This window comes from Nanorana parkeri, unplaced genomic scaffold (genome assembly GCF_000935625.1).
Source record: "Nanorana parkeri isolate BGI_ZX_2015 unplaced genomic scaffold, ASM93562v1 scaffold76, whole genome shotgun sequence".
In the NCBI taxonomy this organism is placed as follows: domain Eukaryota; kingdom Metazoa; phylum Chordata; class Amphibia; order Anura; family Dicroglossidae; genus Nanorana; species Nanorana parkeri.
The window spans coordinates 1,105,885-1,128,558 of NW_017306344.1; the positions used below are offsets into that span (position 1 = coordinate 1,105,885).

General features: G+C 39.5%; 1 protein-coding gene across 1 annotated transcript in view; it reads left to right on the forward strand.

Annotated features, from left to right (window-relative positions):
- Positions 1-435: 435 nt before the first annotated feature.
- The window catches only part of ADGRB2 (adhesion G protein-coupled receptor B2), a 204,754-nt gene continuing 182,515 nt past the window's right edge, over positions 436-22,674 (forward strand). The window contains exons 1-2 of the mRNA XM_018576759.1: positions 436-614; positions 7,347-8,082. Coding sequence (XP_018432261.1) covers positions 576-614; positions 7,347-8,082 — 775 coding nt within the window. The 5' untranslated portion in view covers positions 436-575. The remainder of the gene's footprint in view (positions 615-7,346; positions 8,083-22,674) is intronic.

A 22,674-nucleotide genomic window follows, 5' to 3' on the forward strand; every position in this document is an offset into this window, starting at 1 on the left:
TAATATAAGATATAAGTATTTTGTTAGCATAATATATTTACATTTTTTTCAACTTTTTTGTATCTTGGTGACTTTAAGGAGAAATAGAGATCAAGCATCAAAGGCACTCAGTTTACATCAATTTACTTCTCTATTTTATTGACGCACTTGTCGATGCTGTCTGAGCTCTCACAATGTGATGGTGTCCCTCCAGCGCTGTAGAACCTGATGGCTGTAGATGGCACTGAAAGTAGACAGGTTATTGTACACTTTGCATGAATAAAATAGCTCTTTACCATTCCTCTCACACCACATAATCCTCTTTCTCATGAAGCACCACGCTTTACTGTTTAATTCACTCTTCTAGGCTATAAAGCAGGCTGTATTCCAGCAGGGGTTGAGGCTGTTCGTTTTTGTTTTGTGTTTTATTTATAATACTGCATGTAATTTTCCTAGAAGTCCCCAAGACGGGAAAAGATGATGCTCAAGTAGAAAGGGATCAAAGAAAAACCTGATTCGTGCCAGAGCTGACAGCTGTTACTCCAGGCTGACAGGGGAGGAGAAGGGAGAATAAGGGAACGAGACGGGAGGAGGAGATGCATGGAAAGGGCATTTGTAATGAAAGATTCACCCAGGTGATAAATTATCTGTAGTGGTCTTAGAGTATTCATTTTCTTACCTGAGCTTGTGACAGCAACGTGCATGGAATTGATTTCCCATGCTACAAAGCACCAATAAAAGTCTGTTCCTCATTCCTACCCAAATCTTCCAGAGGATACACTGGGTGAATGCTAGCATAAACAAGTGCCAGGGGCTCAGAGCCTCTACTTGCAGAACAGATTTGTGCACTTGCTGGCACCATGGTTTGCACACAGAAACAACTTTCTTTGGACTTTCTTAATTTCAACCAGACATTTTTGGTTTGGAGTTAACAGAAACAAAGTTTAACTGGTATAAAATGCATCTGCTGTCCCTGATGTTAAGATTCTAGGTGGACCACATATGTCTTTGAAGCTTCAACTATAAAGACTATTGTAAACAACCCCTGTCACATTCACAAATTATGTCTGAATTATTGGCATTAGGATATGGTTAGATACTCTTCCTTACTAACCCTAGTTCTCCCAGTATTCTGCAACTTAATAATTTGCTTAACAACATCAGAGGGTTAGGCAAATAATAGTCGTTTTAATGTTTTTAGGTATATGAGGTGGACTAAAAGGAACCCAAAAAAAAACCTCCACTAAAACAGTGAAAACTTAGCAAAGCATTATTAAACAGTAGGAATCTGCAGATCTACCTGCCATTACAAATCCCCAAAATAGGAGGTTTGTTCCTCATTTAGGAGAGTGGTAAAAGCTATTTAACATTTCCCCCTTTATGCCTTTGGGCCAACTGTGCATTTAGAACTGTTGGTTTAAAACACTGATACAACCTAATGCTATAAAGCATTTTATTTCAAAATTCATACAGCTGAGTCTTGTTGACCAGCATCAGTGCAGTGCATGGAAACAATGAGGATTTGATTCTTTCCCCGTTGCTTTGTTATGCATGCCTGTCCATTCTGTTGTTATCTTTCATTGCCTTTTTTTCTACCACTGCTCTGTGTCATGGATCGTATCCTTTCTTTGTTGTGCCCTCACCTGTGTTTCCTATGAGCAAAGACTGGTTAAAGATAGCCTGTCATGTCTCAAAAGAGTTCAAACCGACACTTCCTTCTTTCATGACCTCTCCAGTGACCTGTGTGTCCTACCTTCCCTACGTTTCAGCCCTCCATTCTGTCAGTGTCTTGGGCATTCAACACTTCTGAGAATGTTAGATGCTTGTGTCCGGCATCTGCACCCATGCTGTGGTTCCTTCCTCAAATCCCTTATGTTACTACAGGACTTAGCAGTCATATAGGTGTAAAAAAATTAGTTGCAGTGCAAGGTGGGGGACGCAGGAATCTGACACTCCAGAAAGTGTCAAATGCCAAAGAGGATGAAGCACTAGAATGGAGGTGGTAGGATACCTGGACCACCAAAAGGTGAATATAAGATCTCTTTTCTTCTAAGGACCTTGCACTTGTTTACGCAAGGAACCACTGGGTGTGGTGACCTCACCCAAGTATACATTGGCCACTTTACTTTTTAATTTAGTGATAGAGAAACTCATATAGCATTGCACTCAGTTTTAATTTAATTTGTTGGATATAGACTTGTACATTTGGAGTGCTGGCAAGCTTAGAGAGATAGGGAATATACACACAGAAGACAAGGTTACTTGCTTAAGAACGTGAAAATCATTTTGTAGTGTGAACATGCTCTACCTCTTTAGTAAATTAACCCCGCTGTGCATTCTTTGCCTAGTTCACTCCCAAATCCCATTCATCTTGCAGCTGCTTGCTAAACTGACTCTAATAATAAACCTTGTTTTAGCAACCTTCTGATCCAGTCCCTGCTATTTGGTAGCTTTCTGTTCCTGTGTCTTTCAGGTTTCATTTGCCTGAGGGACTTCATGCAATTCACCTTACTTGAGTTGTTCTTTTAGTTTTGCCTGCACTAGCCAAGTTTTCATCCTCTGCAGTTTGTTCTTGTGCGTATCCTGTTTGTGCACTCTCCCAGCTCTAAGAACATTTTCTGGAAAAGTAGGTGAAGATTGGTAGAATGGTTTGTGCTAGTGACAACTTAGTATGGGTGATTATATCAAGTTCCAGGAAGTGGCTATAGGCAGGAGAAATGCCCCACGCTGCAGACCATTTTGTTAACCTGTGGCTAGGTGCCTACATTTTCCCTTTTACCTTGTATTTCTGTTTGTGTATTTATCCACACTTTCGTCTTTAAATTTTGACCTTTGTTTTGGCTATATCTCCAACTCCAGTGCATTGCTTTTCCTGTGAGTATGCACACAACATTCACCATTATCAATCTAACAGTTTCTCTGCATGCACTATTAGGTGTCTTTAACACTCCAGACCATGATCATTGTCTGCCCACTGGTTGTTACAGCAAGACACCCCATCAAAATATCTGCTGCATGGGAGGCAGGTTTTGGTGACTGAAAATGGGAGATGTCAGTTCCCAATGCAGTTGTGTTTTACCAAAAAACATTACACAATGCATCACATTTAGTTTATATGGGATATGACAATTACATGGGCCATACCTCTACAATGCATAATACACCATGGACAGTATTTGGAGAGGGTCTTGGTGACTGGAAATAGGCTGTGTGCACCAGTTAATTAGGGTTCATCACAGTGGTAGACTAAGCATGTAGGTTTAGCATCCAAAGAAAGATGCATCCTTCCATTAACAATGGACGGCTGTAGAACACATTATTGTCTGTATGAGAAGCTTTAGAAGAATGTTAGATGACCCCGTGGAGTCAGGGACACCTCAATTTGTTATCAGAGCCAAAAGTAGTATACTATGGATCAAGATCATCTACCGTCAACTTTTCTGTCCGCAAAGTGTACATTCACTACGCATTCTTATGCGGCAATGTTTTCTGCAATCATTTAATCCAAATTGGCTTAAAAAGCCCAGGTCACGGAGCCACTATTAGCGATCCTCCAAGAGTTAAACTCTGCTGCTGGCATTTAAGGAACAAATCTTTGAAAGCAGTACCCTTGTATAAAGTGAAAACTCTGCATTAGGTAGCATGATCTGTTGGATCTGTTGCACCCTTGGGTCAGATTGCCTTTCAAGCCAGTAATTAATAAGAATGATTATGTGTATTCCTAAGATGAGTGCTGCCCAAATTACTGTGTCTTCTTATGGACTGCTCTTTTTATTTTCCTAATTAATATCTATGTGCACTAAGAGTTTTAATTACAAAATGTGCGCAACTGACATGGTTATTAATGTGCTACACATCCACAGTAATTCCGTCTACTTATCTAAAATTTAAACATCTGTGCCTCCAAAAAATTAACTATACAGTTCTTAGTCAGTCTTTAGACAATATAGCCAATTAAAAGAAGTTATCAATCTTTTTTGCTGTATGTTTACTAAACATGCACATTTATACAGCCTTATTCAATAAACAAGGCAAAGAGTGAAGCTCTAAGTGCAAAGTACAGTAACGCATAATAACCAATCATATATATCTTTATTGAAGACAGAAAATTACATGATGGACAGTGACTGGCTGCTGCACTGTACTTAGCACTTAACTCTTTGAGCTCTTTTGTTGAATTTGCCCCTCTGTTTGTTTTTATAATTCCTAAAGTAATAATATTAAAGATAAGTACTATAGGAAATATAATCATTACTGAATTATGAATTCTGCTAAATAACTAATGGCAGCTAAATATAATAAAAGGTTATTGAATCCCTTGGTAAGGTAGTTCTGTATATATGTTAGACATGAAATAGCTGTTAAAGGGTAGGTTGAACCAAATTAAATATTGTAGCTTTAGGCAAATGCTAAATTGCATCAATGAGCGGGTTCTTATAGCTCTGCACCTAGTTCCTAGCTCTATCCACTTGCTACAGTCATTGCAAAGGTGTCTCACCCTGCTGAAATTTTCATTTATTTTACCTTATGGAGAATTCAACAAGAGGAGAAAAACTCACCCACCTGGGACTACACGATAGAAGGTGGTAGAACCTGGAACTATGATGATAACATCTAAAAGAGACTCCTGAACAGAAAAAAAAAGTATATTATGTTTTCGCCTGAAACCATGCATTGTAGAAATATGTTTTTTTTTTTTAAATATAGTATAAATGTGTGGCTACAACACTGTATATAAACCATATTTGTATTCACAAGGTAATATGTAAGTATATCCATGAAGGAATTCCTCGTTGTAAAGATACAATTGCAATAAAAGTATAGAACAAACTTTAGCTTTAGAGCTTCTTATGTCACCTCCCTCCCTTCTGTGTACTCATGGGGCAGTGAGTAAGCATTATCAGAAGGTGAGATGACATCATACCTGAGCTCTTCACCTCACATAAACATCTCCTCTTCCAGACCAAGGACCTGAAACATATTAGGATTTTCTCACATTTCTGAATCTCAAATGGGCTTTTGTTTCAGAGGGGTAGTATTTTGGGGTTTGCAGGACACAGGCTTTATCAGACAAACTGCATTTATTTTCCACAGCAGCAACAATAAACAGTCATTTCCTTCAGTACAGCAAAACAACTTAAAAGATTGCTTCCTTCAGCAAGGCATACACTGTTTAGGCATACTATCCTTGATCAAGGGACCATGTACATTATGCAGTGTGCTAATTTACGTTATGCAGCAAGACAGTTTTCTATTCTCCATCTGCCAGTCAAGGTGGGCATACCTACTTACTGCTTGATTAAAAAAAAAAAAAACCATGTGTCACTGATAAAACAATCTGGAAAAAAAGCCTTTTTTAAATGTTTAAAATTAAAATGAATCCGATTTCAGTGTGGCTGAGCTGAAAGTGTATGCTGTTGCTGAGACTGTCCATGACTGAACCATAACACTGCATGTTATTTAAAAGATTTGTGTATTTTCAATGTTGCCCTTGAAACCCCTTGAAAAAAAAAATTTCTAGTTTTACGGTAATTTTTTTTTTCAATGGTAGATATGCCCTTTTGCAGTGCCCATCTCTCTCTGCTTTTTTTTTTTTACATTAGTTTGCTTAATTATGGCCAGGATTTACTAACAAAATTTGCATAGATTTCAATAGGGTTCACCACTAAGTTTGGGTTCACCATATTCAGACAGGGTTCACTGATCCATCAAAGAATGGAACCTGGGCAAAGTCACTAATTTAAATTATAGCATTTCATTAAGTAACCAAACAATTGTTGGCCACATTATGTCACATGGAGTTGTTGTAGTTATAACATATTTGCCTAAAGCCATAATCCCATTCAATAGACAAATACACCTGGTTATGTTACCCTTGTTTTTCATATAGGTAAAAGGGGCTGTATGAATTTTAGGCACAGTTGATACCATATGAAAGATTTTGTACTATGGCCAGCCTTGCTTTTCTGTAATGTGTAACAATTACTACTCTACAGCCTCACTTTTCCTTTTCTGTTTTTGTTCCTTTATATCTTTGCCAGTCATTGGTCAGGCAGGAAATACGCCAACAAATTAACATACAGAAGAGGACTATTGAAACCGCTGTACTTAAAATATTTACTGTTAGGAAAGAAATTATAGTGTTTTTTTATTGATTTTAATGTAAATAAGTTGAAATCAGTAAAACAGAGATAAACATTTTTTGCCTGTTTGACAGAGCTATTTATTATAATACATATTGTACCGACATGCCCATATAATATATCCAAATTCTATTGTTCCCAACCTGTACAGTAAGATAGCGCAATGACTACATGCAACACACAGTAACACAACTGCAATCCGTTTCCTTTACATTAGGTAACATTTTGTATTCCACTGCTTTCAGCAATTAGGTCTTCAAATACTGTGATAATATAAATATAAGGGAATTTAAGCATGCAATAGTCAGAAACTTAATGACAAAAATATTTATTATTTACTATTACTTTGTCTGTCATTGTAGCCTCCATAAGGTACCGAAAAAGATATGGGGGCTGACTTCATTCTAAAAATGCCAGTTGTCTAGAATGGTGTCCCAGAAAGTGCTAAAGCCATTCAATTAGCATGACAGCCAATCAGAAACAGAAGGCAATAACAACCCTTAAAGGAGAACTATGGGGTCAGTGTTTTTCCCCATAGTTCTCCTTAGGATAACGGGAGGACACAAACTAGCGTCCTCCCGTTACCCTATACTGAGACGCCACAGCCGGAGCGGATCCCGACGTAGATGACGGGATCCGCCCAGCTGCGTGAGTGACAGCTGGCTCTGCCTATCTAGAGGCAGAGCCAGCTGTACCCGCCCCCTCCCCCGTCCGTTCCGCCAGTCAGCGCTGGCAGATCGGAGCGGGGAGAGGGGAATCCAGCCCCTCCCCCTGTCACGGCAGAGAGCCGTGACAGGATCGAGAGGCGAGCGAACCCGGTATGTGTTCGCTCACCTCCCGATCTACTGAGCCGACCTGTGACAGTCTCATTGTCACAGGTCGGCTAGAACTATGAGGTGAGTGAAAAGCACTCACCTCATAGTTCTCCTTTGATATTCTCTTAGTGCAGTTTTCCTATAAAAGTAATGGAACAAGTTTGGAATATGGTACCTATAGTGTAATTTGATTTTTAGGGTAATTACTATCCATCTTAATTTTTTTTTATTTTTGGCTACATACAGTAATAATATGACTTTTACTGACTAGCTCCTGAATTCTTTTATGTATGTATGTATTTATTATTACTTTGTTCACTTGTGAATTTATATTTACATTTTGTACCTAGATATGCTATGCACCTAGCAGATAATTAAAAACTAATGCCTTTGTTTCCTTCTCTTACAGGGCCCATGTCATAGGATGAACCCTGCTTGTCCCCTCTTACTATCTGTGATATCGTCTCTTGTCTTGTGCTCTTGGGGTTCACACCCTACACCGAGCACATGCTCGGCTCTGGCCTCTGGAGTTCTGTACGGAGCCTTCTCTCTTAAGGACCTATTTCCTGTCTTCTCTCCTGGCTGCTCTTGGACCCTGGAGAACCCAGACCCAACCAAATACACATTATACCTGAAGTTCACTCACGAGGAGCAAGTGTGCTCACATCTATCCCCCATGGTGCAAGCTTTGGATCATTATCTTCCCAACCACACCTGCAGCCGGCCTGAGGAAGGGGCAGACGAAGCTCAGGAACTCTGTGCCACTGAGTCTCCATTTACATTTTCTCACTTTGATAAAAATTTTCTTCGTATCTGCTTGTCAGAGCAGCCTCTATCCATTCAGCTTCTCTCTGACTCTGTGCTGAGTTTCCGCTTTGTGGAGGTTCTGTTGGTCAACCATGATAACTCCAGCCAGTTTGCTTGTGGTGTACTTTGCAGATGGTTTGAGGAGTGTTTGAGAGCTCATGACTGGGGGGTGCGCTGTGGACTGGCACAGACAGGTTGCACTTGTCCAGAAACAGTAGCAAGGGGACGTAATGACACTGTTTCCAACTCCATTGTTCCTGCCGGACATAGTGACTGCTGTGTTACTCAGCTCCTCCCAGGAAACAGCAATGAGGAATATCCTCGACCAATCCCTTATGGTATGTGGATTTATGATTTATACAAATAATTACAGTAAAAAAAATGCTTACAAAATACACAAAACCTGCCATATGTTCTTATAGTATATAGTGCATGACAATAAAAAGTAGTACAAATTATTGGTAAAAAAAATGATCTTTATGAATTATTCAGCATAGAGTTAAGCCAGGTTACACTCTACAATGACCCCTAATGTTTCATCAAGAACTTGCTTTACTAAAATTATATTTGCTTGCAAGTGTACCCATGCTTATGTTCATCTGCATGGATAAACATTGTCCATGCTATGTGCCTAATGTTTGCAATGTTGCCTAATATAGGTGTTGATTGGATATGGTAACAATATGAATAGGTACACTTACAAACTGTAATAATACATTTAAAAGTCTTTTTCAGGCAAGGGATTTACATTTTCAGTGCCCTTTATATTGATTTCACTGTTGCAAAGTGATTTAAACTGCACATGTGCATGTACGCCTTTAAACCCATTTGCCACTATTTGTGCATTATCACAACGAGCGAGCTCAGGAGATTCAGCATATGAATTTGCATCATATATATACATAGTCTTGAGCACGAAATGCAAATGCATGTCACAAGCAGAAGCACACAGAATTTCAGTAAATCAGAGAGCCTTCTATTTAAGGACCTGTTTCGTGTTTTTTCTCCTGACATATCTGCTTGAACTCCTGAGATAGACAACCCAGTGGCAAGCTTAAGACTTTAGCAAATTTGTCTCTAAATATCTGCCAAAAGGAATATTTAAAAACAGTGAAAGAAGTGTCTTTAACCAAACATTTACTGGCAGTAAATTACCCACTGTCGTTTAAAACACATTCACCAGAAAGATTTGCCTCTAGTGGATGTCTGGTGAATATCAGATTAAATGCTTAATAAAGTGCCCTCCTTGCATATATTTTCATTTAACATAATTGGCTGCCAATGCACCACAATGGACCAATTAATGTCTTCTTGACCATTTTTTTCAATGTGCCGCAGCAAAATGCATGTTATGTAAATTGGTTCACTGCAGCTACTATACAGTGCACTGGGATGCTCATGATAATGAGTGGCACTGCAACATAACACACATAGAGCCATGCGTTGACACAATATGCGTTAAAACTTGCCTTTTTTAATATGAATTACTGCAATGTATGGGTGTGAACGGGTTCTAAATCTCCCATAGGGAGCTGCCACTGCTGATTTGGTTTATAAAGATGCAGGCTCTTTAGCTGGCATGCTGATATGTGCTTTACTACTAAGCGAGTCACTAACCTGGACTTCCAATTTGTATGCTTCATCAAACTCTATTATCTATTAGGTAGTGAGGTCAGGATGAGGATGACATTTCCATAGTCTGCATCTATAAAAACCAAGACAGCAATGGTGCCTTTATGTCTGTCCTAACAAAATCACTTTAAAGACCTGTGTCAATGGGCCTTTGTTCGCATCACAAGTGCTGCTTTTCCGATATAAGCCAATGACAATACAAAAGCATCTGGTTGATGCAGCTGAGAAGCAAACCAACGGTGGGCCAGACTGAGGTCAACTGCAGGTCAGGAGGAGATCAACTGCAGGTTAAATGCACCTGTCAATGAACTGTGAATGATCTCAAGAGCATCTCAAACTGACCTCAGATCCAAGTGAAATGCGCCTGAAAGCCTGCTGCATGTGGCCATTAACAAAAGCCCAAAATCCGTTGACACAGGTCCTAAGTGTCCTGATGTATTATTCGGTACCCATCAATGTGAGAAAAAATGTTTTCAAACCACCTACTTGTGTTTTTGATAACTAAACAAAGCTGCTTGAGCTGGTTTCTATAATATTTATGTTTGATAAAACTTTAAATTATTATTCAGGTAAGTTGAACAGTCAGTAGTACCTCTCGAACCTGTCAGAAGTACTGACAATGGTACTTGTACTTTGATTTGAGAAGCTGTGATCTGGATGCTGTTACAGGCATTTTGATGAAACTCATAGTACCCTGAAAAGTTCATAGGACTGGAATGATTGCTGCTACTTCAGAGCTCTGAAAGTTTTTTTTTTCTTTTCCTGGAGAATAGATGTAACATTGGTTATGCTAATAATGCTGCCACATATAACTGAGCGGCAATAATGAATCGTTTGATTGCAATAATGAATTATAAGAGTGCTTGTAAAAAAACAAACCTGAAATAAGATGAATATTCATGATTTTCTACATCTGCAGTAATAATTATAAAACAGTGATAGGCACTGCTTTTAATCTACTTTGTCAAAATTCCACACCGTCCTATTCACGTTTAGCATATTCACCTTTTTTAAAACCACTTTTCTAACAGGGGTTGCGATTGAACCTTTAGATATTATTACCGTGATACTAGATGTGAATGATGTTTCAGGCGGGTCCCTCTAGGGGGCAGTAAGGGCAAGGGTTTCAGATTACCTAAAGTGCATTTCCACTTTTGAAGTCAAATTTAAGAAGCCCCCACTACATGTTTGTTATGTGTTCACATATCTAAAAATAATTTTTGTCAAAAATATTTCTTATTTTAAATGTCTCTGTGGAGTAGGCTTTTGGACAGACTGCAAGCTTCTCTGTACAATTGCAAAGTGACAGGAAACTCTGTTTGTCGCCATATAAAGACTAGGGGCATTGTGAGCTTCCTCTCATTAATAAACACTGCTTCTAGATCTTTAACCTTTTGTTAGGACAGACAGTGTTCAAATAGTTCCTGTGACAACTGCCTAAGAGGGAATTTCCCTCACATTTTAAAGATATATTCTCATTTTGTGTCTTTAGTACAGAATGTGAAGGGATATCACCCTAATGAGACACAGATGGGCAAAAGAGAAATATTGACAAAATGACAAAAAGGCTTTAGATACAATTTAGCTATCCTCCCACATGCAGGACATTCCAGCAGGACAGAAATTCCTCTGTATTCACTTTGCTGCCCATTAGTGATAGGAAAAATGTCCTGGGTTCAATTTGCCAAAGGTTCAGGAACCCTGGTTCAAAGTTTGACAAACCCAATTGAGTCCCACTGAAATGTATATGGTAGAATCTTGCAGTTAAATTCTGGCTACATTTTGTTTTTTGGGCTAATATGCAAACTATTGTCAAAAAAGGGCATACGGTGTTGTCAAGGGGGACTTTTAACAAAGCAAAACCTTTTTTTTTTTTTAAATACTGCACAGCAGGGATAGCCAATTATTGTGTGAAAATACATGGGAAAAACATCAATACTTTAAATTACATGCGTGGAAAATAATGTTTGCTTTAAGCTGTATGTGATATTATGGAACAGTACGATTTTCACAGACAGCCTCAGCAACACATTCTGGCATCACATATTTTAGATGTGTAATTGATTTTTTAATGTTTAGATTTAGCTTGGCCTAAATACAGCAGTGGCACCCTAATTTGATTTCTCCTTGGCTAATTTCTACCACACACAAACCTGAAGGCTATATTTTGAATATTTTGGAAAGAATTGGGTATACCAGAATGGGAGGTTATTCAGGGAATGTGGGGTTTTGGTTTGGAAGTGTTTTTATGCACTCTGTTTTGACAGTTTATTAGGCTACAAATGGTTAAAAAAAATCTCACTGGGCCATTTTCGTGATCTTTATAATAAGCCAAATTCCAACAGCTTGACTGCACAACTGTGCCTTCTGTATATACTTAAACCGTGTAGTCTTTGGTGGTTAAGCTTTGAATGGAGATACATTAGAAAATGGCAGATTATCTTTTTTTAGGTGGTAATAGGACTTATGGTGGAAGTAGTCACAAGAAATCCAAAAGCTGAAATTTCATCTTAAAAGAAAATAAAGCTAAGCCCTCAACTTTGTACAAGTTGGCCAGTGGTATGTTAACATACCTGCATTAATGCAACACATTACCGCGTGTTGCGGTGGACTACGTTAAGACAGGCTCTTTATTTTCAATGGGCTGACAGTGCACCTTAATGATAAACAGTTTCATGGTATAAATTGTTAGCTTCCTTCTTCTGCAGTACCACACTGCATTATCTTAAAAAAAATGTGACCCTCATATCGCACAAACCCCCTCCCATCCCTGTATCCCCAATTACTCCCAAAATATTAAAAACAGACTTCAGGTATATGTTTGGTAGCAACTGGCTAGCATCATGAAAATAGGCACATTTATAATCCGAGACACAAGAGCCACAAATATTGTACAGTGGATGGAATATATGTAATCAGCATGGTTAGGCCAGTGTATAAGAGGGAGAGAAGAGGCAGATTTTATCCTTAAATAAACATCAGAATGTATTATCTGAGATACAATAGCCACAGATACATAGTTGTCAAGTGTCTCGAATCCTGGGGGACAGTCCTGGGATTGTTCACATTGTCCTGCATTGTATGTGTCCCGCAGGCTGTCCTGCGAGATCCAGGAGACATAACACTCTGCTGCATGGCTATAATCTTGCTGCTTCTGGGGGATGCCTCTCAGTTGGCAAAAGCTGTGTCTCTCAGGCCACCTCTTCTCCACAAGGCAACCCTCCCCATTGAATGCATGTAAGAGTGAGAGAGTTTCTTCTGCAGCTGTGCCAAGGATGAAAGGGAGATGCTGCTGACTGGTGAGTAATTGTAACAGACAGTTCTGCTTATCTCATGCCCTCTGTACTTTACACCCATTGAAGGTTGGGAAATAAAGAGATCTATTGTAGTTTTTCTTTAAGTTAGTACAGCAGCTTTCAAGGGTGTTTTTATTGACAGCAAATCTTTCACAGAGCTCCTCTGTAATGTCTAGTAACAAGCAGCATATTGTATTACAGCCAAGTAAAAGGTTAGTAGAGTTCAGGTTTCAGACTTTTCCTATATTTTTTGTTAGCTGTGGTCTACTAACCTTTCACATGGCTTCAGTATATTATGCTGCTTGTCACAGGACCTGACTGAGGAGCTATCTGGACTATGTCCTACATATACAAATAAGTATTTTAAGCTGCTGTAAAAGTTTTAGGGCCCATTTAAACTATGTGGTATGTTAACATACCTGCGTTAATGCAACACATTACCGCGTGTTGCGGTGGACTACGTTAAGACAGGCTCTTTATTTTCAATGGGCTGACAGTGCACCTTAATGCCCCAAAAATCAGACATGCTTGATTTTTTCATGCAGCCCACTGCAACTTATGCCATATTATCCCTTGGCTGCTACCATGCAAAGTATCAGCTGGATGACACTTAAGAGGTTAGTTAATAGCATCTATGAGGGGAAGATGCTAAAAGTAAGAAACAAGGAGAAGGAGAAGTGAGGACCTTTTGCTTCTGACTTGTTTCACTGAGGTGTGGCTCCCACCGAGCTCTTTGCTGCATAGACATATGTTTCCTCATGCGTGTAGCACCCAAATGGCTGGTACTTTTATTATGGCTGATACTTTACAGGCTTAGACTACAGAACACAGATATGTTTTTAAAAAAGCCCACACTACAGAGCTCTGTGGATCACATGCCCCATACTACCTCCACATGCGGAACCTTTGCCTCTCACTGTAGATCTGCCTGATATTTTTAATAGTAGGGATTGCCTAAATTTAAAGGCAGCTATGGCAATAGGGGGAATAACTTTGTGGTGCTGTGGTACACACTACTTACTGCACAAGTATGCAATGACGTGTTGCAAATAAAGGGCAGCTTTTCCTGTGTCAGCAACAAGTGTATGCTGTGGACCCTGAAATAAAAAAGGGCTCTAGCAAATTAAACCCTGAAGTACTAAACAGTATGGGGGTGATTTACTAACCTAAACACACGCACGCACCAGGTGCGTGTGATTTTCACACAGCAAAACGTATTTATCAACCAAAAAGTCTCTAAAAGCATATTTCCACTAATGCCATATGGTAGCAGCTAAACTACAGCTGTTGCTGACACTCAAATGAAAATCCTGCTAAAAGGATTGTTGGGACTCTGAACTGAATATATGGGGTACACATGGATATGTAGCCCACCATACTGCAGTGCACAGTAATTTAGCACATTATATCACAGTGTAGTACTGCACAGCAACTAACTCACAGACACGGGAGCACAGACTGTCAGCTCTCTTTAACGTACTTTAACAGATACTGTTAAATGGCTGCTAGAAACTCACCACCTTATAGTGAGGGGTCTGGCACATAACAACGTCCTCAATTATTGGCCATCAGGTCGTGCAGGGTATATGTGTCCCACAGATTTCACAATAAATTTTCCAGAGCTGTGAACTTTATACCCTTAATTTGCTGCAAACCCACTGTGCGGCAAATCTGAACCTCATCTAGGCTGGCCATATACAAAAAAAATTCAGGCTTTTTTCCATAGTGTCAAATAGCTTTTAATTGTGAGAAAAACTAAAGAGATCAAGGTAACTTACTCTGACAAAAATCTCTTATCTGTGTGTCAGCAATGTTTTCTTTGTTCTGTGCACTGAGCTGCATGTGAGTAGCTCAGCGCACTGACCCGGTATGCCAAGATGAAGAAACTCCCATGCCAATCAAGAGTCCAAAGATGCCAAACGTGGGAGAAGACTGAGGCGAAGGTGACAGCGCCAGCGGGGAGAGAGTGCAGCAGAGTGCTGGAGGGATCGGTTTGGCAGGTAAGTTTGGCCATAATGTGCTAATATGCTGTGCATGCTAGCACATTATAACAAATATTACTGCACTTATTTTGTATTTTTTTTTGGTTACTCTTGACTTCTGCTTTAATCAGCATTGCAGGTTTTTTGTTCAGTCTATGTTCTTTGTTGAGGTGCAAGACAAGTGATCATATAAAAGAGAGTGGAGCCAGGAGCCAGACCAAGAGGGTGGCAGGGAAAGAACAGCTTATGCTGGCACAATGGAGTAAAACAGATTCAAATGTACAAAACATTCATATTGATTTACTAAAGGAATTGAGAAACTTTACTTAATGAGTGAAGATTGAGTTCAATTATCCAATCAGGTGAACAGCAAGTATCTGCTAATTTATTTTACCTGCCTATGATTGGGTAATCAAAGTGAACTCAGCTACAGTTTATTGAGTGAAGATTCTTATCTCCTTTAGTAAATCAGCTTCATTCCATGTAGAACTTTCTCTTGTGGGGTTGATGTGAAAATGGTAAAAGATATTTGATCACCTTGGTGATGGATAGAGATGCATGTTAAATTGCAGTTGCTGTTCTGTGAGCTTTATATGATATGACCTTGAGCTCCTATTGTTCAACAAATGATTATGTATGTGTGACTAAGAAAAATATTCACTTTTCAAATAATGGTAAATTGTTTACAGATTAGAAGTTTATACATAAAATGTCCCTTGTGAACCACAAAACATATCAGGATGCAGTTCTTTATTATACGCCCACTTGCCTATGCACACATTCAGATATATAGTTGTGAGTTTTCCTTTATAATACAACATTTTTGAATTGAGCTTCTTGAAAAACATGTCACATTATTTATTTCAGTGTATTTATTAGTAAACATGATTTAACCACTTGAAGACCAGGGTGTTTCACCCCCTTCCCATCCAGGCCATTTTTCAGTATTCAGCACTGCGGTACTTTGACTGACGTTTATTCTGTCATGCAACGCTGTACTGATACGAATTTCGTACCATTTTTTGGGGACAGATAGAGCTTTCTTTTGGTGGTATTTATTTTTTACTATATATACTATATATTTTTATTTTTTACTATATAACAAAAAAAGTACTCTAAATTTTGAAAAAAAACATGTTTCCCTATAAAATGTTATGAAACATTTATTTTCACCCCAATTCTTTGGTATAATATAAAAGACGGGGACACGTCGGGTAAATAGACACTAAACATGTCAACCTTTAAAATTGCGCGCGCCCGCGAAATCGCAGAAAACGACCGCAACCAAAATTGGCCATAGGCGACACTCTAAACGTTTTTACCGCTCATCAGTTTAGTGTTATCAGTGATTGATGGCCCTAGAATTATTGCTCTCACTCCGGCGTTCTCGACAATATGTAACATGTGCTGCATAATGGCCGCAATCGTCGTTTTCGTACATAGGCGCACCCGACGCATGTTTGCGTGTGTATGTAGGGGGGGCGGGCACTTTAACAAAAAATTTGCGTTATTTTTTTAAATTATTATTTGTGAATATGTTTTTTAGCTTCTTTATTTTTTGTAATGCTGTAATTTCTTTTTTTAGACTTAACTTTATTGCTATAACAGGTCCTCTTTATGGAGACATCAGGGGTCTCCAAGACCTCTGACGTCACCTAGGGACCCCCAGAGAAGCTGATGAAGCAGAGATCTGCTTCATCAGCTTCTCTCCGGTGTTCTGCACCAGAGAGTGACACTGAATGCAGGAAGTGATGTAACATTCATCACTTCCTGCATTCGGGGACAGAAAGAGAGATCAAAGGGAGATCGAGTAATGAGGCCGCACACCCACAGCTCCTGCAAGCGATCGGATGCCTGATCGCTTGTATGTAAAAAGCCATCGCTGGCTGTTTACATGCTCACAGTTTTCCCTCTCGTGTGCCTGCTGAGTGCCGCACACGAGAGGGGGGAGGGGCAGGACGTCTTAAGACGCCCTCCCGCTCCTAGCAGACTTCCGTCCGGCCGTTCACAAACGGCCATGGACGGAAGGTGGTTAAAAACAAAATGTACTTAAAGTGGACCTCTTAGTAACTCTGCAAGAGTTCTGTTAAAATATACAGTAACAGTACATTTCAAAAGCTGTGATTATGTCATTACAATCTGTCCTTGAGATTCAGTCAAGTGACTTTGTCTAGGCTGAGATGATGTCATAAGTATGCTGCAGGTAGGAGGAATCATTTCCTCAGTCTCCAAGAACTGAACAGACACCAGGGATTACATCATTTTGTCATCTCTAACAGCATCCTTGCCTAGGAAGTAGATGAAAAGCAGCTGATGGCACTGTCAATGAGAATACTATGATCTCTGAGAGAGGTCACCTTAAGCCTGACATTTCCTGCCTGTCAACTGCCTGACCTTACACACTGCACACAAATAGGAAACAGTGGGTCAGATTAGGCAATTTTCAAGCCAGCAACAGTAAGACTTTAGACCTTTTGAGTGCCTTAACAAAGCCAGCCTCCATACTTCAATCATCCAGATTTATTTTCAACTATCAGGCATGTTCAGTAAGGCACCATGAAATTGTGTCATGTAAAATAATTCATAGCAACGTGTCTGTGAATGTTTTCTTTATGCATATTATGGTATAGCAAGTAGTAGGTCGTCAGATAAAAAAAAAAATTACAAAAAATGTGCATGCACTTTTTTTTAGTGTGATTTAGCTGTGGTAGGCACCACAGCCCATTTAAATGAATGGGCTGCCTACCACAGCACGCCACAAGCACACCCTGAAGCACCTCTGTGATGTTGCATCACAGAGGTGTGAATGAGGGCTTAATAAATTTGAATGTAGTTATAAATATGCTCTATTGCTGTTTGCCTAGAGCAAATAACACATAAGCATATACTTACAAATGAACTTTCTTTTAGTAAAAATGATTGTGCCATAAACTGTTATTTTAAAGGTATTTATTTTACAGTTTTTAATATGCAACAGACAAAAAAAACAAATTGACACTACCCACCACATAAAAACAATACAATACAATACATTACAATAGAATACAAAGCAATACAACGCTCTCTGAACCTAAAATAAATATAAGATAAGGTACACTTCTGATACAATATCACAGTATGAGGAGCGAAAACCCTTTCAACAAACAATCCTTCACAGGGGTCCTTATGCCTTATGAAAACTGCCTAGTGAAAGAGAGGCTATTAGATGAGGAGCATTTACATTGTTAAGCCATACTTTCAGAGTTCAGTAATTTTTTGAGGATAGGCTCTGCTGCTATATATATTTTAAGTTTTAGGTTATTATTGATGAGTTCGACAACATGAGCAACTGAAGTAGGGGTTGCTTTGCAGTTCAGAAGGGAATAGCATATATGACTATATTGCAATAGAACAGAGAGATAAATCCACCTGTCCCTTGACACAGTTGTTTATTCAAATCTATTCAGAGCTAAATGACCCAGTTGACATGGCCCCTCACCCCTTTATTAGTTCTCAATTGCTCACAACTTATACCATTTGTGGTTTTAAGAGGCAATCAAAGATGTGTTTTTTGTTTAAAACTGCATTATTTTATTTGTTCAGATATGACATTGAAAATCGATATTAAGGGGTCTATTCACGAAGCTGCCGAAGGATCTGGCCGTAGCTTCGGCCGAATATTAAGACATGGAAATAGAATCCAAATGCAATCCCCTCAGTAAGTATACCTCCCGCAGCCACATATGCAATTCATGAATTGCAAATCCATCAATAATATCAAGTATTTAAATTGCGTCAATAATTTCCATTTGTTTCAAATCCTATTTACACAATCTTTGCGCTGTGGCATGCGGTTTGCTACCAACACGTTTTGCTGATGTGCTTTCTTCGGTGGACCGAAGGTAAATCACCGAGGAGTGTCGGCATAAACAAGAGTCGCTCCAAGCAAAGGGAGGATAATAAGACCCGAAGGATAATAAGACAAGGATCCAAATGACATGTGTACTTCTAATCCAGGATCACATCCAAATTGTTACTGCCATAGAGAGTGGAGGGGATAATCTAGATATCTCTTACCCATGATCTCATATTAAACGTTAGCCCATTTCATCTGTTCACCGCAGCCTTCCTCTTGACACACTTGACTAGCTCAGTTGTATAAAAACATAAACCAGTCCTGGAACAGTAAAGATTACAGAACCCCTGCAGCTGTTTTTTCCAGCCTATTCTGGTGATCAGGCATTGTAAAGTTTACACACATAGCGGGCAAATTACTAAACCTGGAGCTGGAGCAGCTGAGCATAGTAACAAAACAACTTCTCTCTTCAGTTTGTTCAGTTAAGCTTTGAAAATTAAAGATATAAGCTGATTGGGTGCCATTCACATTCGCTCCAGATTTTGTCTGCTCCGTTATTTGTAAATTCCACTCATAATGTTTCCGCAGGTGGGGCTCAGCTGCAAAATGTATAGAGTTTATAGCAGGTTAAATCACACTCTCTGTTTCCTAGTTTTTGGCCTATTCCATTGCTCCAGCAATCAAAAATATTTTGTCACAATATCGCGCACAGGTGTCCCCACACCGCATGCAGGTATCTATACGGGAGGACCAAATACGTGACCACAGCAGACAATGCTTATAAACTTATAGTTTATTAAACTCACCAAAATCATAAAAACACAAACAACGCCACCAACACCCACAAGTAACATAAAATAACCTAACTAGAAGCAAACAGTGAAATCACGCACAGACAAAAACAGGTCAAGTGAACCTGGGGAGCAGGGCAACAAGAGGGGAGCTACAGATCAGTAGTCAGGGTACAAGGAGGCTACAGGATACTGGATACAGGATACAGGCAACAGGATTCAGGTATGGCGACAATACTATGGCAAAACCCCTAGTTCAGGGAGGGATTCAATACCCTCCCAGGTAACACTAGGTGGTGATTGATAGCAGAGCCACCTGCAAATGAGCCCTGGAGCTGCAGGTCCCGGTTCCAGTGTCACAGCGCCACCTGGAGGTGCTCAAGGCCCAGACAGCCACTGACTGCCCAGAGACACCTGCAGATGAGCACTGGAACCGCGGGATCTGCTTCAGCTCCGCGGTGCCACCTGGAGGTGTCCTGGTCCCTGACATATTTGTGGCTATTGTCTCTCTGAAATAGCACACTATAATTGGGATTTCTAAAAACCTGTCAGTCTGTCTCTTTGAAAATGAAGCCTAGTATTTACTGTTCATTACATCAGTACAAGTTTTTAATGGTATTTGTCTATGAAAAATTATAATGTAAATACTTTAGTGTTGCTTTTGTATAAAAAGCTGCATGCAGCGTGTCCTTTTTTGTAGCAGTGCCCAGTTCCCCATGTCTTTTATTCAACATTCCCTTGTCTAACAGAGTTGAATATGTCCAGACTTTTTGACTTTTAAGATTCGCTTCCCCACAGACTTCAATGAGGTTCGGATTAAAGTTCACATTTTAAAGACTTTACAATATGTTCAGTGAATGGCCTGTACACCAAACAAAATCCAAATTTTCATCCCTTTTTAAAACAAAAAAAAAAAGTGTTGGTTCTAGATATTTTAAGTGTTTAAGTGGAACTATTAAACACATTCTATCAAAACAAATTCTAGTATTCTGCCCCAAAAAAAATATTTCTCTGTGTACAGGCACTTTCTTTATTTACTCCCTGTAAGATGCCAAAAAGTGTGACTTCAGGCAAGTATGAAAGAAGCCTTACAAAAGATGGCAGCAGTGGAGAGCATAAAAGACTGTTATCACTGGAGCATGATAAGCTAAAAGGTAAGTTTGCAATGTGCATGAGAGTGGTAGAGGCATTAGATTGTGAAGTTTTTCTGAGGCAGGGGCCTACCTGTGTAGTTTTATGTAATCCCAAAGCTCTGCAGTATACTGACATTATATAAATATGTTAAATGCTTTTCTAGAAAATGTAGAAAAAATAAACTATTTTAATAGGACTAAATAAATATAGTAGGGATGCACAGATACTTTTCGAATACCAGTGCAGATACTTGGCATTTTCATGAGAACTACCAGGGTTGCAGCGGTTGCAGCTGGGACCGGGCTCTGGCGCTCCACCACTGTCCTAAAATCATTATTCTGTATTGTTTTAGAAAAACTGTCACATGACAATAAACAAAAATGTATCAGTACTCATACTTGTAAGTACTCGGCAAGTACCAGTACTCGTACTCGCAAAACTGGTATCGGTGCATCCCTTTATATATATTTATAAAAACAAAATCATACATTAAAACAGAGATGTACAAATCCCAGGAGCTCCATGTGCTCCTTACAAATGACAGCTGCCTCCTAATTTTTGAATTTTTCTCTAGTCTAGTCTTGGAGCTCAAAAGTATCGGTACATGTACTCGTACTTGTACCGAGTACTGTACTTGGTATCTGTGCAACCCTAATATATAGCAATACTTGTATGTGAGTTCAACGAAGCATCATTCTATATTTAGTGTCAAAGGCTAACCAAACCTATTTTATTATTTATGTAATGCATATTTTCAGGACATGAAAGTCAAGGGTTAAAGTCAGAGAGTGTATGCATAGAGCTGTAGATTAACTTGCTTGTATAATAAGGTCTTGGAAATGAAATGAAGGTTAATCACATCAGCCAGTATTGAGTGAGTACAAATAACATGTCATTTATATTAACACGTTTTAATCTCAGAATATACATTTTCAAGAGCTGTGATGAGCATGGCAGCTTCCCCGGGAAAGACAATTCTCTAATCACGCTGTGGTGAAATATAGCCACAGGTTATCTGATGGGGAAATCATCTGATGTTCCATATTATTCAGTGTAAAAGACTGTCACTGCATGTGGCTAAGGAAAAACTGATATCTTGCATCCTATGCCTAGCCTTGTATTTCTTTGTGGGCTTTAGAGAACGCTTTGTGAGACTCTGTGGTTCTGCTGTCAATGTCATTTTCTTGCCAAATCTATTTCCAAATGACAAATTATCTGCTTTTGTTGAATGAAAAGTAGGGCTCCTTGAGTGTGTAGAGAACTGCTTCCTTTTACACTTCCCTCTTTTCCATAACCGATTTCTTATCAGCAACAGAATCACTAACTGTAGATGTTGATGTCTTAAGGTCCAATCTGGGAAGGTTGTTATAAGAAAACCCATAATTCATGTTTCCATATTGTCAAAGGTTTGTACTGTTTATTCAGTAACATTGCTAATGGGGATAATGAAGGAAGAGCAGTGATAAGTCATGTGATCAACTGTAACAAATCAGATAACATCTACACTAATTCATTGTTTAAACAGATAATGGTAAAATGTTAAAATCAGCCCCTGTTCACACTTGTGTGGGTGTGACAGCACAGACACATTCATGTTTTTGTGCATTGTGTATATGGCAGCCCATTCATTTCAGTGGGCTGCCCTGTGCTAGCAATCACATCAGACACCGGAGAGGGGATGGAGGCAGATCGTGTACTGATCAGGGGCGGACTGACATCATATGGGGCCCCCGGGCAATAAGAGATTGTGGAGCCCCCTTGGGCTTCGCCCATATAAAGTCCACCCAATGCATTATTACAATGTGTGGGCAAATTTCATTCATCTAGCTGTGGTAAAACTACAAATCCCATCATGCATCTGGCTTTGGGCGTCATGTATATGCAAAAGTCTTGCAATGCATCATGGGTCTTGGAGCTCCACCACAGTTACGGAGCCAGAGTTTGCCCACCCGTGAAGATCCTCTACAATTTCGGAATGATCGCTGTACAAATCAACGCACAGCAAACCTCAGTCCTAAACCAACGTACGGCAAACCTCAGACCAAAACCAACGTACGGCAAACCTCAGACCAGAACCAACACACTGCAAACCTCAGACCAGAACCAACACACTGCAAACCTCAGACCAGAACCAACGCACTACAAATCTCGGTCTAGAACCAACACACAGGAAACCTTAGCCCAGAACTAACACACTGCAAACCGCAGACCAGAACTAACGCACTGCAAACAGAACCGAAGAACGACGTCAAGGGAAAGA